Genomic DNA, 19,415 nt, shown 5'->3' on the forward strand with positions numbered 1-19,415 from the left:
GGATAGAGTAAGGAATGAGAAGGTGAGAGAAAGAATAAAAGAGATATCCATGCAAGAGACAATAGAAATGACAAGATTAAGATTGTATAGGCCTGTTAAAAGAATGGGAGTGAGCAGGATAGAAGATAGGTGCATGAAATGACAGTAGGAGACAAGAGATGTAGAGGAAGACTGAGAGGCAGGTGGATCACTGGACTGAAGGAGAGATGAAGAGAGAAGACTGGGTTGGAGTAAAGAGAGAAATGCGTGGGAGGATAGGAAAAGATGGAGAGGCTCATGTACTCAACAGACCTAGCCAGGCGTTAGAAACTGCAGAAGATTATGACGATGACTCAGTCTGGGTCGGCAGCCAGAGACAGCAATTATGTCTGTATGAGTTGCGTTAGCATGAATAGGTGTGTGTGTGTGTGTTTTGCCTAATTCAGAATAATGCTTTTTGGCTGAAAGCTTACTTGTTTAGCAGTCTTTTGTTTTGCCTGTCTGTGACTCAGCATCTTCACTATATGGTGGCTAGCAATATATTCTTCCCATAATATTGTCTGTATCATGTCTGGAAGGTATACTGTAGGGGTAAGGCATACATAACGATCCCCCCTCCCCTCCCCCACCCTGAGGGATGAGATGAGATGAGATGAGATGAGAGGAGAGAATGACAGTTCAATGAATTGCAAATTACTGAAATCTGAATCTTACACTAAGGAGGAGCCAAGTCAGTCCTATGTATTACAATGATAAGAATTTTGAAGCTTGTGCTACAGGATTAAAAACTCTTAGAAAGTGAACAGCAATGATCACAATACACTTGCCGCAAGCTGATAGTTTGTAGTTATTCGTGAAACACTTTGATGCATTGTTTGCCAGCCGTGGTGGTCTAGTGGTTCTGGCACTGCAGTCCGGACCCGCGGGACTGCTACGGTCGCAGGTTCGAATCCTGCCTCGGGCATGGGTGTGTTTGATGTCCTTAGGTTAGTTAGGTTTAAGTAGTTCTAAGTTCTAGGGGACTTATGACCTAAGATGTTGAGTCCCATAGTGCTCAGAGCCATTTGAACCATTTTTGATGCATTGTTAAATTTTTTAACTTCTAAACAGAATAAGATAAAGTTAACTGAAGTATTTATTTTAAATTTTTTAGAGCACACCTGTTCTAGAGCTACTTGAGTCATTGCCAGTGAGAACCAACACCACTGGTATTTACACTGTCTAGTCACATTAATGTAACCACCATTTAAAATTCTGAATAATCATCTTCTGCAGCAATGGCCACTATGGGATGTGCAGGGAGAAAATTAGTGAGGTTCTGAAAGATGCTTACAGGGATGTGGAGCCACACTGACTCCAGTGCTTTGGCCAGCTACATTAGGTTTATTCATTAAGGATCCAGGGCACAAACAACCCAATCGAAGTGGTTCCACACATTCTTGCTTGGGTTTTAATCTGGGGATTTCAGTGACCTGTGTGGTATGGTAACCTCATCCTGGTGCTCTTTGAACTATGCACGTACACTGCAGGCTGTGTGACACATTGTGTTGTCCTGCTGGTAGATGGCATTGTGCAGAGGAAGAACAAACTGCATGTGGAGTTGTACATGGCCCCCTAGAATGGATGCATACTTGTGTTGATCCAATGTCCCTTCCACAGTGATGAGATCACCCAGAAAATGCCACAAAACATTCCCCAGACCATCATACATCCGTGCTATTTGATTTCATATTTTTCATGCTGTACACACCAATGGCCATGTATCTGATGGAACATAAAACATGATTCATCTGAAAAGGTCAACTGTCACTGCTCAGTGGACATCCTTTGCAGTATTGGTCAGCAAATTCCAGCTTTCATTGACAATGAAGAGCAGTCAGCAAGGGTGCAAGAAACAGGTGCTTGCTGCTGAGGCCAATAAGCAGTGATGTTCATTGAACTGCCATTAAGAGGAGACACAATTGGTAGCCCCTCGGTCCATCTAGGTCTTCAGTAGCTCAACAGTTGCACATCTGTTTACCCATAAATATCTTCACAGCCGTCATTCACTCCTGTCATCTTCAGCTCTTGGTGCACCACAGTGACTTTGACATTAGTTTTGAATGGTGTCATTTTACCATGCATTGTATACTACAACCACAACATCGTGTGAACAGTTTACCCACTTAGCCATTCTGAAAGTGCTTCCCCCCTTCGCCTGAAACCCAATGATCATGCCATTTTGAAGTCACGTAAATTGCTGTTTCTGCATGATGACTTCTGCACTGTTTTCTGTGTCCCCCTGACACACTTTATATACCCTCCAATTCTAGTGCTGCCACCTGCCACCTGTGAGTGGTTACTATACTTTGATGTTGAACAAAGGTGGTGGTCACATTAATGTGATTGGACAGTTTATTATATTTATAGGTACATTAAGACTGTAAAGTCATTGTGTAAACCCGATAGTTGATGGTATTTCAGATAATGATGCTGAAGTTTAATACAATCGTGCATAATATATGTAATAGCTGAAAATCATGAGGGTAATAAATGAAAAAGTAATTGAGGGATTCAAAGAGTATTTGAGAACTACAGCATGGAAATATGTACACTGGATACCTGGTGTAAATTAATAATAAATTAAAAATATAACGTATTTTGTAACATAGTCACAGACTGATGAGAAAAATGTCACAAAAAAATTGATCTTTATAAATAGATACCATCTTGTGAGCAAGATGTGTGAGACAGGCGAAATACCCTCAGACTTCAAGAAGAATATAATAATTCCTATCCCAAAGAAAGCAGGTGCTGACAGATGTGAAAATTACCGAACTATCAGTTTAATAAGCCATGGCTGCAAAATACTAACACGAATTCTTTACAGATGAATGGAAAAATTGGAAGAAGCCGACCTCGGCGAAGATCAGTTTGGATTCAGTAGAAATGTTGGAACACATGAGGCAATGCTACGACTTATCTTAGAGAATAGATTAAGGAAAGGCAAGCCTATATTTCCAGCATTTGTAGACTTAGAGAAATCTTTTGACAATGTTGATTGGAATACTCTCTTTAAAATTCTGAAGGTGGCAGCTGTAAAATACAGGGAGCGAAAGGCTTTTTACAATTTGTACAGAAACCAGATGGCAGTTATAAGAGTCGAGGGGCATGAAAGGGAAGCAGTGGTTGGGAAGGGAGTGAGACAGGGTTGTAGCCTCTTCCTGATGTTATTAAATCTGTATATTGAGCAAGCAGTAAAGGAAACAAAAGAAAAATTCAGAGTAGCAATTAAAATCCACGGAGAAGAAATAAAAACTTTGAGGTTTGCTGATGACACTGTAATTCTGTCAGAGACAGCAAAGGGCTTGGAAGAGCAGCTGAATGGAATGGACAGTGTCTTGAAAGGAGGATATAAGATGAACATCAACAAAAGCAAAACGAGGATAATGGAATGTAGTCAAATTAAATCGGGTGGTACTGAGGGAATTAGATTAGGAAATGAGACACTTAAAGTAGTAAAGGAGTTTTGTTATTTGGGGAGCAAAATAACTGGTGATGGTCAAAGTAGAGATCTGAAGAAGAGAAATTTGTTAACATTGAGTATAGAGTTAAGTGTCAGGAAGTCGATTCTGAAAGTATTTGTATGGAGTTTAGCCATGTATGGAAGTGAAACGTGGATGATAAATAGTTTAGACAAGAAGAGAATAGAAGCTTTTGAAATGTGGTGCTACAGAAGAATGCTGAAGTTTAGATGGGTAGATCACATAACTAATGAGGAGGTATTGAATAGAATTGGAGAGAAGAGGTGTTTTTGGCACAACTTGACAAGAAGAAGGGACCAGTTGGTAAGACTTTTTCTGAGGCATCAAGGCATCACAAATTTAGCATTGGACGGCAGTGTGGACGGCCGTAGAGGGAGACCAAGAGATGAATACACTAAGCAGATTCAGAAGGATGTAGGTTGCAGTAGGTACTGGGAGATGAAGAAGCTTGCACAGCATAGAGTAGCATGGAGAGCTGCATCAAACCAGTCTCTGGACTGAAGACCACAACAACAACAACAAATAGATAAAATGCCATATGGACTAGACACTTAAAACCATTTCCTAGATCATTTTAATCGCCTTCATCCCAGCACCAAGTTTACAAAAAAGGTCAAAGAGTACTGAAAGCTTTCATCTCTGAACGAATGGCTGTACAGAAAGGATGTTGGGACTTGGGACACAGTATTCATAGAAAACAGTCATGTACAGTCTGGCCATGAATGGGGATCCTGAGGACATTAGCAATGAGGGGTTATGAGATCTCCCATTTTGAAACCACACAGGAGCTAGAACACATTAAGCTCATGTTCAAGGAGAACAACTACACTGAAAAACAGATTTGTCATGCTTTAAAGTTTGGACTGTCACCAGAACCAGTAAATGTGTGTATTGGTTGCTATGCAATCATATACTGGGGGTGTATCTTCAAAGTTTGGAAGGACTTGAAAGAGATATAGCTTAACAGCACTCCTTGGTTTGGTTAAAGACAATTCATAGGAGAGGAAGTCCAGTGTTTACAAAATCCCTTGCCATTGTGGGAAAATGTATATTTGGCAGAAATTCACGCAATTCAGGACATATGTGTTGAGCACCATTATCACACACAGTTACTACAACCTGAGAAATCTGCAGTGGTGGAGCACTGTGTAATCAATGGACATATGATGATATGTGATGAAAAATGGATAGTAGCCACTTTGTCTTTCTATTGGTATGTGTCTTACAGGAATCAATCAAAATTAGACTGGCAGACTATTCAAAGAGAGACAAGAGCTACTTTTAAGGGTAAAAAATGAGGAATCCTGTATATCTGGTATAAATAAACAGTGGTATTTGACTCAGGCAGTAGAATATATTAATCCGTGTACATGGATATAGTTCTACTAGTTTTCACCACAGGGATGATGCACCGTGCTTGCATCAGAGGTCAGCAGCAACAAATTCTGGCACATACACTGTTGGTGTTCCATGACATGTGAAATGGCTGCTGATTGAGGTAGGAACAAGTTCCATTGAGATTAAGAAGCACTGTTCTCACCTGAAGGCAGCCAGATAGACCACTTGAACATTGTTTCTAGATAACTATGTGATCTGGCTGCAGTCCTGAAAAGAATATCATCAGTTAATACACTGAAAAAGTTTATGCAGTCACATCAGATTTATTTATTTACACTAGGGTGTCCAGGGTGGTTAAAGTAGCAAAATTTTGGGAAGAATTACAACGTTTTGGTGGAGCAAACTGGGAGTGGTGGTGGTGGGGGGGGGGGGGGGGGGGGGCAGTTGGTGGAGGTTACGAGAAAGATTCAGTGATGGACCTAAGGTATTGAGCAAGCATTGAAGGGCATGTAGTACTTTTTAATAGGATCTTTGCAGTCACCCACTCATTTTCTACTTAGCTCCTCACCCCAATAACCTATCCCCCCTCCCCAATATCTCCATCTATAACATACTATTGATCATACTAGCAATAGAATGAGTTTTCTCAAGTTCTGTATGCCTGTGCCTATCTTTTGTTGTACTACACTCTGTCAACCCTTGCATCTCCCTGCCACTTACCCTTCCCTCCCCCACCTCTTTCCCATCACACCATTGTGTGTGTGTGTGTGTGTGTGTGCACTTAAGTGCCAGTTCTTTCTCTTGTGATGTCACTTAAATACCATTTCATAGATTTTCCATATTTTTGTAGGTTTGTGATGGGAAAAATGACTGCGGTGATGGATCAGATGAAAGGAACTGTTCCTCAATAATAGTTGATCACAAAATTCGTCTGGCTGGTGGGAACCTATCTAATGAAGGACGTGTTGAAATGGAAGGTATGTGAAAATTTCTTTAATGAGGGTTGTTGTGGTTCTCCTCTTCACAACATGATGTTTTTAGATGGGATGTAAGATTATGGAAAGCAGCATATTGCACATTAGTTATAATACTACTGTTTAATTCCAAAATATTTCAGTTCATGACATGAGAACATGAGGCATCTTTCTGATGCCCCTTCCTTAAAACAAAGACATTAAGCTTAGCAGCTTTTGTGGGCTATTCTAGAAAAGTGTGCCCTGTCCTAAAATTGTGTACAACCCTCTTTCTTCTCTCTCACTGTCATCAACTTCTACATTTCTACTCCTAAAGCCACTGTACAGTTGAATCTTCCTGGTGCATTAAAATTGTATGCCATGAGACTCAAACACTGAGCTACCTGGGTACACCCAGCTGTCACAGGTTTTGTTCTGCTTTTAACTTTTTCCTCATTGTGCAGTTCATGGCAGAAGCAATATTCAACTCTTCACACTTTCATTGCATTTGCTTAATGCTAGACACTTACATTTAAAACACTTGACATGAAAATCGTGTCAGTGGTGGTAAGTTAAAAGGCTGACACCAGGATTTAAGTACCAAATGAAATAAATAATTTATTTTATTAATTTGAAAAAATAAATAAAACAGAGAAAACCCTTATAACTGTTGCATCACAAAAATAACATTGACTTTCAGCTTATTACATGCTTTTCTCATTCCTTCTGTACTCTGCAGAGGCTTTCCTATGGTGCTGTAAGACTAGCATTTCCAAGAGAGTGGTGAGTTTGGCTATCTTTAGCTCCAGAGCTTTTGCTGAGATTGAGTTGAGGATAGCCTAAGGCTAATTAAAGCTTTAAGTTGATCCATTAGACGCCCTTGCATAGTGTAGATGGTAGCAGACTGCCCAAGAAAGATATGGATGCAGGTTCAAATCCTGGTGCAGTGTACAGTTTTCCAACACGGCATGTACCCTGCATAGAAAAAGAAGAAATCATTGTCAGCAAAAACCCTAATGCTGTCTGTAGGTCCAAGTTTCCTCTACATTCTTTCTCTCACAGGTGCTAATCTGACAATCTGGTGGGAATGTATCTGCAGAATAAGGATGGGACAGGAAAGTAAGGCTTTGAGACAGTCTGTGAGCTGTGCTCAGAAGGAAAAAATGGTGGTGTGCTGCCCATGGATGGCAGGAATCTGATTTGAATTTCAGCTACGTCCATGAATTTAAAGTTGTCACATACATGTTAAGACATTATTAACTTCTTATATTCCCTCCAATACTTCCATCCCAGCTTCAGTAGTGAACTTGTAAGCCTTGATGCTATCATGAGTCTATGACAAAATAGTAATAGCACTCTTAATAAACTCAATATTAAGTGTCACTTGGTTTGATCAGCTCTGTAATATTTTAAATGTAATTGTTTAAAGTCAGACAACAGTCCACATCCTAAACAATGCATTTCATGCAGCTTCAAGTGAGACTTTACAATTTATACTGATTATGTTAAGTTATACTACATACTCTATATTTCAGTACTGCTACAGTCAAAAATAACTCTTGAGATTACATATATGCTATGATGAACATTCGTGACAGTTTGAAATCATATGTTGAAAGAGTGCTACAACCAGGATTCCCATCTTTTGCAGGCAGCACAATGTGTACAAATCTAATGGGCAGACTTGATTTCTACTTGTTTGCCTACTTACCTTACAAGCTCCACAGAGACTCCTCTGTTATGCCACAGGACTAGCACTTCTAGGAGAAAGGAGACAGTTGAAAGTTCAGTGTAAACATAACACTAAGTGTGTTGTTGAGTGACATTTTTCTGTTGTTTGGCGGGGTATTTGTTCTGATAATACTTATAACAACATATAATTATATCCCACTGGATACAGAAGGCAGCAGCAAAGGTGTGAGTGCAAGCAAATTGATAAATATTATTATTGAACACATCACAATCCTACTAACTTCATTAGCAGTAGCACAGAAGCTTTCTTTGGAGTGTCTGGATGTGTTTGTATTAAACTAATGAGATCTGTATTAAATCCAGGCATTTACAGTGAAAGGTTTCCAGGAACCACAACACAACCAAACTAGGATTGGTGCAGTGGAGAATGAACCCAGTTTTTCAGGAAATGGATCTGTTCTTTTACTGTCATGACACATTACATTCTGCTTTCATTTGCTGTCCTCTTAACACAATACAAAATATGTTTCACTAAAGTGATTGCACTCTTTATCAGTAGAACCAAAGAAGCAGTCAAACTGGCTATTTTGAAATTTTGTCAGTTTATAACAACAATGTTATAAACATAATACTTTTAAGGGGCTCCGGAATGCCCTATACTTGCAATGTTAAAATAACGCTTATAAATTACATCTTTCCTCACAAAGTATTTTAGGTAGGAAGTTGAACTTTTTACAGATTATTTATTGGAATATGGGCTACAACTTAACACAGGGATTTTACAAAATTTTAGTTCAGTTATTAAAGATGATTTTTTTTTCAATTGTAATGAAAATTCACAACATTTTTTTGCAAATTTTTATTTATATATTCAAAAATATACAGTTTTTTGGAAAAAGGCTGTGTTAAATTATGCAGAAGGTAAGTTTGAAACAAATATGTTTGGAAGATCCTTAGAAAACATGTAATTAGTATGAGAAAATAAAAGTTTTGGGAATCGAGCGACAAAGATTGGATTAACTTTTTAGTGCATTCCAGGTCCATAGGATGGATTATCTTCATCCTCTGCAAACTCCTCCTCCAGCTTCCTCTTGTTCCTCCTCCTGTTTACTCTTGCTTGTATTTCTAGACTCTTTACAGCCCTGTCTGCAGCCTGAAGGCGTTCCTTGTCTAAAGCAAGCATCGCTCGTACCATGTTAGAACCTATCTTCATTCCCATATTTCTAAATACCTTGCACCTTACAATGTTGCCATCATTGAAAGTCACAACAGCATCATACACATCAAAGTGAAGTGTTTCTATTCCAAAAAATACAGTCTTGGGGATTCTCGACCATATAACACTATTTACACTTTCATTGGGGTTTTGAGTTTTTCCGTGAATACACTTTTTCAACAGTTCAGGTGCTGCTAAGTCTCTGAAAATAGGTTTTATCACCTCCATTATTGCATAATATTGCATAATAACACCATTTGACAGCAGTTTAACAGCGCCACAGTGGGTCACCCCCATGTAGAACACATTTAAAAAAAAATTTAAAAATACACTCCTGGAAATGGAAAAAAGAACACATTGACACCGGTGTGTCAGACCCACCATACTTGCTCCGGACACTGCGAGAGGGCTGTACAAGCAATGATCACACGCACGGCACAGCGGACACACCAGGAACCGCGGTGTTGGCCGTCGAATGGCGCTAGCTGCGCAGCATTTGTGCACCGCCGCCGTCAGTGTCAGCCAGTTTGCCGTGGCATACGGAGCTCCATCGCAGTCTTTAACACTGGTAGCATGCCGCGACAGCGTGGACGTGAACCGTATGTGCAGTTGACGGACTTTGAGCGAGGGCGTATAGTGGGCATGCGGGAGGCCGGGTGGACGTACCGCCGAATTGCTCAACACGTGGGGCGTGAGGTCTCCACAGTAGATCGATGTTGTCGCCAGTGGTCGGCAGAGGGTGCACGTGCCCGTCGACCTGGGACCGGACCGCAGCGACGCACGGATGCACGCCAAGACCGTAGGATCCTACGCAGTGCCGTAGGGGACCGCACCGCCACTTCCCAGCAAATTAGGGACACTGTTGCTCCTGGGGTATCGGCGAGGACCATTCGCAACCGTCTCCATGAAGCTGGGCTACGGTCCCGCACACCGTTAGGCTGTCTTCCGCTCACGCCCCAACATCGTGCAGCCCGCCTCCAGTGGTGTCGCGACAGGCGTGAATGGAGGGACGAATGGAGACGTGTCGTCTTCAGCGATGAGAGTCGCTTCTGCCTTGGTGCCAATGATGGTCGTATGCGTGTTTGGCGCCGTGCAGGTGAGCGCCACAATCAGGACTGCATACGACCGAGGCACACAGGGCCAACACCTGCCATCATGGTGTGGGGAGCGATCTCCTACACTGGCCGTACACCACTGGTGATCGTCGAGGGGACACTGAATAGTGCACGGTACATCCAAACCGTCATCGAACCCATCGTTCTACCATTCCTAGACCGGCAAGGGAACTTGCTGTTCCAACAGGACAATGCACGTCCGCATGTATCCCGTGCCACCCAACGTGCTCTAGAAGGTGTAAGTCAACTACCCTGGCCAGCAAGATCTCCGGATCTGTCCCCCATTGAGCATGTTTGGGACTGGATGAAGCGTCGTCTCACGCGGTCTGCACGTCCAGCACAAACGCTGGTCCAACTGAGGCGCCAGGTGGAAATGGCATGGCAAGCCGTTCCACAGGACTACATCCAGCATCTCTACGATCGTCTCCATGGGAGAATAGCAGCCTGCATTGCTGCGAAAGGTGGATATACACTGTACTAGTGCCGACATTGTGCATGCTCTGTTGCCTGTGTCTATGTGCCTGTGGTTCTGTCAGTGTGATCATGTGATGTATCTGACCCCAGGAATGTGTCAATAAAGTTTCCCCTTCCTGGGACAATGAATTCACGGTGTTCTTATTTCAATTTCCAGGAGTGTAGTTGTAGTCTTGGGAGCCCCTTAAATGTTGTGACTTTTATTTCCTTTCAGCAGAGACTGCACTGCAAGAATTACAGAAATGTAGCTACGCTTATTGCTTTTATTTCTCCCTGTATACCTGAAACCACAGCAGCTTTATGTTTCTTTATGTATGTATATCATCTTAGAGATCAGCAAATAGACAATTATGTTATATGAGACTGTGATGTGGAGTTGCAATGTAAGCTGTAGCTTTTGAAGTGATTATTGCATCTTTTTACACTGGAATTGCTTGGCTGTGGGTAATCCATGATACAGTTATTGTCATACCATAACCATGATCAAGTTCAAATATGAAAGCAAGATCATGGATGAAATACAGCATTTAGCACTGGAAAGCATGCTTATTACAAACACCAATGTACAGCCAGAACAGAACTGAATTCCTGGACTGAGAGGACTGCTATTTGTACAGACATAAAATATTCCACGAGATACAAACGTTACAAAAGCAAGAAAGTTTAATAACTTTCCATAAACAATAAATACTAAATAACAAATAATTTCTGGTAATTGGGTTTGCCACCCCCCATGAACCATGGACCTTGCCGTTGGTGGGGAGGCTTGTGTGCCTCAGCGATACAGATAGCCGTACCGTAGGTACAACCACAACGGAGGGGTATCTGTTGAGAGGCCAGACAAACGTGTGGTTCCTGAAGAGGGGCAGCAGCCTTTTCAATAGTTGCAAGAGCAACAGTCTGGATGATTGACTGATCTGGCCTTGTAACAATAACCAAAATGGCCTTGCTGTGCTGGTACTGCGAATGGCTGAAAGCAAGGGGAAACTACGGCCATAATTTTTCCCGAGGACATGCAGCTTTACTGTATGATTAAATGATGATGGCGTCCTCTTGGGTAAAATATTCCGGAGGTAAAATAGTCCCCCATTCGGATCTCCGGGCGGGGACTATTCAAGAGGACGTCATTATCAGGAGAAAGAAAACTGGCGTTCTACGGATTGGAGCGTGGAATGTCAGGTCCCTTAATCGGACAGGTAGGTTAGAAAATTAGAAAAGGGAAATGGATAGGTTAAAGTTAGATATAGTGGGAATTAGTGAAGTTCGGTGGCAGGAGGAACAAGATTTCTGGTCAGGTGACTTCAGGGTTATAAACACAAAGTCAAATAGGGGTAATGCAGGAGTAGGTTTAATAAAGAATAGGAAAATAGGAACGCGGGTAAGCTACTACAAACAGCTTAGTGAACGCATTATTGTGGCCAAGATAGATACGAAGCCCACACCTACTGCAGTAGTACAAGTTTATATGCCAGATGCAGATGACGAAGAAATTGAAGAAATGTATGATGAAATAAAAGAAATTATTCAGATAGTGAAGGGAGACGAAAATTTAATGGTCATGGGTGACTGGAATTCGAGTGTAGGAAAAGGGAGAGAAGGAAACATAGTAGGTGAATATGGATTGGGGCTAAGAAATGAAAGAGGAAGCCGCCTGGTAGAATTTTGCACAGAGCACAACTTAATCATAGCTAACACTTGGTTCAAGAATCATGATAGAAGGTTGTATACATGGAAGAACCCTGGAGATACTAAAAGGTATCAGATAGATTATATAATGGTAAGACAGAGATTTAGGAACCAGGTTTTAAATTGTAAGACATTTCCAGGGGCAGACGTGGACTCTGACCACAATCTATTGAATATGACCTGTAGATTAAAACTGAAGAAACTGCAAAAAGGTGGGAATTTAAGGAGATGGGACCTGGATAAACTGAAAGAACCAGAGGTTGTAGAGAGTTTCAGGGAGAGCATAAGGGAACAATTGACAGGAATGGGGGAAAGAAATACAGTAGAAGAAGAATGGGTAGCTTTGAGGGATGAAGTAGTGAAGGCAGCAGAGGATCAAGTAGGTAAAAAGACGAGGGCTAGTAGAAATCCTTGGGTAACAGAAGAAATATTGAATTTAATTGATGAAAGGAGAAAATATAAAAATGCAGTAAATGAAGCAGGCAAAAAGGAATACAAACGTCTCAAAAATGAGATCGACAGGAAGTGCAAAATGGCTAAGCAGGGATGGCTAGAGGACAAATGTAAGGATGTAGAGGCTTATCTCTCTAGAGGTAAGATAGATACTGCCTACAGGAAAATTAAAGAGACCTTTGGAGATAAGAGAACCACTTGTATGAACATCAAGAGCTCAGATGGAAACCCAGTTCTAAGCAAAGAAGGGAAAGCAGAAAGGTGGAAGGAGTATATAGAGGGTCTATACAAGGGCGATGTACTTGAGGACAATATTATGGAAATGGAAGAGGATGTAGATGAAGATGAAATGGGAGATACGATACTGCGTGAAGAGTTTGACAGAGCACTGAAAGACCTGCGTCGGAACTAGGCCACCAGAGTATACAACATTCCATTGGAACTACTCATGGTTTTGGGAGAGCCAGGCCCTGACAAAACTCTACCATCTGGTGAGCAAGATGCATGAAACAGGCGAAATACCCTCAGACTTCAAGAAGAATATAATAATTCCAATCCCAAAGAAAGCAGGTGTTGACAGATGTGAGAATTACCGAACTATCAGTTTAATAAGTCACAGCTGCAATATACTAATACGAATTATTTACAGATGAATGGAAAAACTGGTAGACGCCGACCTCGGGGAAGTTCAGTTTGGATACCGTAGAAATGTTGAAACACGCGAGGCAATACTGACCCTACAACGTATATTAGAAGAAAGATTAAGGAAAGGCAAACCTACGTATCTAGCATTTATAGACTTAGAGACAGCTTTTGACAATGTTGACTGGAATACTCTCTTTCAAATTCTAAAGGTGGCAGGGGTAAAATACCGGGAGCGAAAGGCTATTTACAATTTGTACAGAAACCAGATGGCAGTTATAAGAGTCGAGGGACATGAAAGGGAAGCAGTGGTTGGGAAGGGAGTAAGACAGGGTTGCAGCCTCTCCCCGATGTTATTCAATCTGTATATTGAGCAAGCAATGAAGGAAACAAAAGAAAAATTCGGAGTAGGTATTAAAATCCATGGAGAAGAAATAAAAACTTTGAGGTTCGCCGATGACATTGTAATTCTGTCAGAGACAGCAAAGGAGTTGGAAGAGCAGTTGAACGGAATGGATGGTGTCTTGAAGGGAGGATATAAGATGAACATCAACAAAAGCAAAACGAGGATAATGGAATGTAGTCGAATTAAGTCGGGTGATGTTGAGGGTATTAGATTAGGAAATGAGACACTTAAAGTAGTAAAGGAGTTTTGCTATTTGGGGAGCAAAATAACTGATGATGGTCGAAGTAGAGAGGATATAAAATGTAGACTGGCAATGGCAAGGAAAGCGTTTCTGAAGAAGAGAAATTTGTTAACATCGAGTATAGATTTAAGTGTCAGGAAGTCATTTCTGAAAGTATTTGTATGGAGTGTAGCCATGTATGGAAGTGAAACATGGACGGTAAATAGTTTGGACAAGAAGAGAATAGAAGCTTTCGAAATGTGGTGCTACAGAAGAATGCTGAAGATTAGATGGGTAGAGCACATAACTAATGAGGAGGTACTGAATAGGAATGGGGAGAAGAGGAGTTTGTGGCACAACTTGACCAGAAGAAGGGATCGGTTGGTAGAACATGTTCTGAGGCATCAAGGGATCACCAATTTAGTATTGGAGGGCAGCGTGGAGGGTAAAAATCATAGGGGGAGACCAAGAGAAGAATACACTAAGCAGATTCAGAAGGATGTAGGTTGCAGTAGGTACTGGGAGATGAAGAAGCTTGCACAGGATAGAGTAGCATGGAGAGCTGCATCAAACCAGTCTCAGGACTGAAGACCACAACAACAACAACAATTGGGTTTGAACTGGCAATTCACAGCATACCAGCCAGTGATACTAACTGATGTTGTGCCACACTGCATGTAGCACAGATCACAACATTCCTCTGTCTTCTGGAGAAAAGCAACATGCTTTTTCAAAAGTTCTCATTGGTCCTTTGTGACTGACAGCTCTTACTTTACAGCCGTATTGTACTATCTTCTTCACTATGATGAGTGTCAGAGGTAGCCCCTCCCCCACCAAGTGAGTCTTCAGTTTCCTGTAGCCCCTATTGTCAGTCTTTGCCTCTGGACTGTAGCAGGGCTTCATATGGAAGATACAGTATCTCTGTTCTTTTGTCTTCTTGATGAACAATTGTAATACTTGACTTCATGTGTGACATCCAGTAAGCAAGAAACAATTGATATGGCCCAAAATAATGCTGTAGTAACTTTTCCAATAGTCCCACTTTCCACACTGTCATGGAAATTCATACCAAGTCTCCCAGGCTGTTTGCACTGGTTAGATCTTGTCATTATATTGCTCTTAGTGCTTCTCCCAGGTGTCCAGTGTCCACATGCAAATTAGCTGTCTTCTTTCTTTGGCCATTATGATGATGAGGGGCTCCTGTTGTCAATCTGAGTATTGTCTGGTTGAAATGGGAACAGTGTATCCATTGTCATTTTGGCTACATGACCATGGAGCACAAAGAACAGTGTGAAACCTGTAATGGTTTTCTTGCTGTGTTACATACAAGTGTCACAATGGCCAGTTCACACTGGTTAGTATTGTATCCCAATCTCTCTGTTCAAAATCATTGTACCTCAAGAGCATGTGTGCCAATGTTTTGTTGAAGTGTTCTGTGAGGCCATTCATCTGTGGGTAGCAGGCAGTCATCATTATGTGGGTGCTGCTGCAGCATGTAATTACTCTGATACCATTCTTAACTGTAAAACTTTTCCACTGTCAGAGAACATCACATGAGGTACTCTGGGCTTCAGAATTGTCTTTTATATAAGGAATTTCGCAAATTCCTGAGCTTCAGCAGTCACTACAGCTTCGGTGGTAGCATGATGGGTGAGGTAGTTAGTGCAGACTATTATCTATTGGTTCCTATTTGTTGAGTTTGTGAACTTCTTCAACAGCTTGATTCAGATTTGGTGGAATTGTACTGTTAGAGGTGGAATTGGAAGAAAATGCCCTGGAGGTAACTGCGGGACATGCTTCCATTGCTGGCATTCCTTGCAGTGGCTGACATCTGGATGGATGAGTAGAAACCCGGGTGACCATATGTTGACATGTCATGGAAAACTTTGGCATAACTGGCTGTAGATGAGCTGGGATGATGAGAAACCCATTTACACCCCGTTATATTATAGTTCCTCATATACAATATTCCGTTTATTAATTGGAATCTCCTTTGGTTGGGTCCTTCTCTTTCAGAACAGAACTGAACTCCTGGATGGAGAGTACATAGATTAATCCTTGTTCCATAGATCATGAATATGATATTTCGTAATGACGTGGAATGTGTCACTTTAACATAAGTTTTATTTACACAAAATAATTAATTATTTTTTTATTTTTTATTTCTTTCTTCAGTACTTCATATCTAAGAATTCATCTATTGAGTAGAAGGAGCTTTTAGATGTTGGTTGGCTATCTGTCAGACTTTTATTACTATTTGGCAAATGGCCAAAGATTTTGTGGCGGCATAATTCACCCCTTTCTGTGCCAAAGTGAGATTTAAGCCAGAAAAGTGAATATCATCCTTTCTTCTGGTGTTGTAGCTATGCACTTGGTTGTTATTTTTGAATTGGGATGGGTTATTAATAACAAACTTCATAAGTGAATATATGTATTGCGAAGGTACTGTAAATATCTTGAGTTCCTTAAATAAATGTCTGCAAGATGATCTTGGGTGGGCTCCAGTTATTATTCTGATTACACACTTTTGTGCGATGAATACTTTCTCTGTTAATGATGAATTACCCCAAAATATGATGGCATATGGAAGCAATGGATGAAAATAGGCATAGTAGGCTAATTTACTGATATATTATCACTAAAATTTGCAATCACCCTTTTAGCATAAGTAGCTGAACCTAACCATTTCAGCAGATCATCGATGTGTTTCTTCCAGTTCAATTTCTCATCAATGCAGAGACCCAGAAATTTTGAGTATTCTACCTTAGCAACCAACTTCCGTTCATAGTCTATATTTATCAATGGTGTTATACCATTTACTGTACAGAATTGTAGGAACTGTGTTTTCTCAAAATTTAGTGAGAATCAATTTGCAGAGAACCACTTAATAATTTTCTGAAAGACATTATTTGCAATTTCCTCAGTTGATTCTTGCTTCTTGGGTGTGATTACTATACTTGTGTCACCAGCAAAAAGAACTAACTTTGCATCTTCATGAATATAGAGTGGCAGGTCATTAATATATATTAAGAACAATAAGGGGCCCTAGACTGACTCCTGTGAGACACCATTCTTGATACCTCCCCAGTTAGAGGACTCTGCTGGTTTTTGTAGACTATCTGTATTGTTTATTTCAACCTTCTGCATTCTTCCAGTTAAGTATGAATTAAACCACTTGTGCACTGTTCCACTCATACCAGAAATGTATCTAAATCCGTCACAACAATGGAAACTCCAAGTTTGTTAATAATTGTAATATTAATTTTTCCCGAGGGCATGCAGCTTTACTGTATGGTTAAATGATGATGGCTTCCTCTTGGGTAAAATATTCCGGAGGTAAAATAGTCCCCCATTCAGATCTCCGGCGGGAACTACTCAGGAGGACATTGTTATCAGGAGAAAGAAAACTGGCATTCTGCGGATCAGAGTGTGGAATGTCAGATCCCTTAATTGGGTAGGTAGGTTAGAAAGTTTAAAAAGGGAAATGGATAGGTTAAAGTTAGATAAATACAAACTCAAATAGGAGTAATGCAGGAGTAGGTTTAATAATGAATAGGAAAATAGGAGTGTGGGTAAGCTACTACAAACAGCATAGTGATCACATTATTGTGGCCAAGACAGATACGAAGCCCACGCCTACCACAGTAGTACAAGTTTATATACTAACTAGCTCTGCAGATGACGAAGAGATTGATGAAAAGTTTGATGAGATAAAAGAAATTATTCAGATAGTGAAGGGAGACGAAAATTTAATAGTCATGGGTGACTGGAACTTGATAGTAGGAAAAGGAAGAGAAGGAAACGTAGTAGATGAATGTGGAATGGGAGTAAGGAATGAAAGAGGAAGCCGCCTGGTAGAATTTTGCACAGAGCATAACTTAATCATAGCTAACACTTGGTTCAAGAATAATAAAAGAAGGTTGTATACATGAAAGAAGCCTGGAGATACTGGAAGGTCTCAGATAGAGTATATAATGGTAAGACAGATATTTAGGAACCAGGTTTTAAATTGTACAACATTTCCAGGGGGAGATGTGGACTCTGACCACAATCTATTGGTTATGAACTGTAGATTAAAACTGAAGAAACTGCGAAAAGGTGGGAATTTAAGGAGATGGGACCTGGATAAACTGACAGAACCAGAGTTTGTAGAGAGTTTCAAGGAGAGCATTAGGGAATGATTGACAAAAATGGGGGAAAGAAATTCAGTAGAAGAAGACTCGGTAGCTTTGAGAGATGAAAGAGTGAAGGTAGCAGAGGATCAAGTAGGTAAAAAGACCAGGGCTTATAGAAATCCTTGGGTAATAGAAGACATATTGTATTTAATTGATGAAAGGAGAAAATATAAACATGCAGTAAATTAAGCAGGCAAAAAGGAATACAAACATCTCAAAAATGAGATCAACAGGAAGTGCAAAATGGCTAAGCAGGGATGGCTAGAGGACAAATGTAAGGATGTAGAGGCTTATCTCACTAGGGGTAACATAGATACTGCCTACAGGAAAATTAAAGAGACCTTTGGAGAAAAGAGAACCACTTGCATGAATATCAAGAGCGCAGATGGAAACCCAGTTCTAAGCAAAGAAGGGAAATCAGAAAGGTGGAAGGAGTATATAGAGGGACTATACAAGGGCGATGTACTTGAGGGTAATGTTATAGAAAGGGAAGAGGATGTAGATGAAGATGAAATGGGAGATATGATACTGCATGAAGAGTTTGACAGAGCACTGAAAGACTTAAGTCAAAACAAGGCCCTGGAAGTTGACAAAATTCCATTAGAACTACTGACAGCCGTGGGAGAGTCAGGCCTAACAAATCTCTACCATCTAGTGAGCAAGATGTATGAGTCAGGTGAAATACCCTCAGACTTCAAGAAGAATATAATAATTCCAATCCCAAAGAAAGTAGGTGTTGACAGATGTGAAAATTACCAAACTATCAGTTTTGAATGTCACGGCTGCAAAATACTAACATGAATTCTTTAGAGTCGAATGGAGAAACTGGTAGAAGCCAATCTTGGGGAAGATCAGTTTGGATTCTGTAGAAATGTTGGAACACGTGAGGCAATACTAACCTTACGACTTATCTTAGAAGAAAGATTAAGAAAAGGCAAACCTACGTTTCTAGCATTTGTAGACTTAGAGAAAGCTTTTGAAAATGTTAACTGGAATACTCTCTTTCAAATTCTGAAGGTGGCAGGGGTAAAATACAGGGAGCGAAAGGCTATTTACAATTTGTACAGAAACCAGATGGCAGTTATAAGAGTCAAGGGGCATGAAAGGGAAGCAGTGGTTGGGAAGGGAGTGAGACAGGGTTGTAGCCTCTCCCTGATGTTATTCAATCTGCATATTGAGCAAGCAGTAAAGGAAACAAAAGAAAAATTCGGAGTAGGAACTAAAATCCATGGAGAAGAAATAAAAACTTTGAGGTTCGCCGATAACATTGTAATTCTGTCAGAGACAGGAAAGAACCTGGAAGAGCAGCTGAACGTAATGGACAGTTTCTTGAAAGGAGGATATAAGATGAACATCAACAAAAGCAAAACGAGGATAATAGAATGTAGTCGAATTAAATTGGGTGATGCTGACGGAATTAGATTAGGAAATGAGACACTTAAAGTAAATGAGTTTTGCTATTTGGGGAGCAAAATAACTGGTGATGGTCAAAGTAGAGAGGATATAAAATGTAGACTGGCAATGGCAAGGAAAGCGCTTCTG

General features: G+C 40.7%; 1 protein-coding gene across 3 annotated transcripts in view; it reads left to right on the forward strand.

The window, feature by feature from the left end:
- LOC126248967 (serine protease svh-1-like) overlaps positions 1–19,415 on the forward strand; it is a 455,562-nt gene that overhangs the window by 263,765 nt on the left and 172,382 nt on the right. For all 3 annotated transcript variants that reach the window (XM_049950539.1, XM_049950521.1, XM_049950530.1), the window contains one exon: positions 5,692–5,818. In XM_049950539.1, the coding sequence (XP_049806496.1) occupies positions 5,692–5,818 (127 nt within the window). The remainder of the gene's footprint in view (positions 1–5,691; positions 5,819–19,415) is intronic.

This window comes from Schistocerca nitens, chromosome 1 (genome assembly GCF_023898315.1).
Source record: "Schistocerca nitens isolate TAMUIC-IGC-003100 chromosome 1, iqSchNite1.1, whole genome shotgun sequence".
NCBI classification, from domain to species: Eukaryota; Metazoa; Arthropoda; class Insecta; order Orthoptera; family Acrididae; genus Schistocerca; species Schistocerca nitens.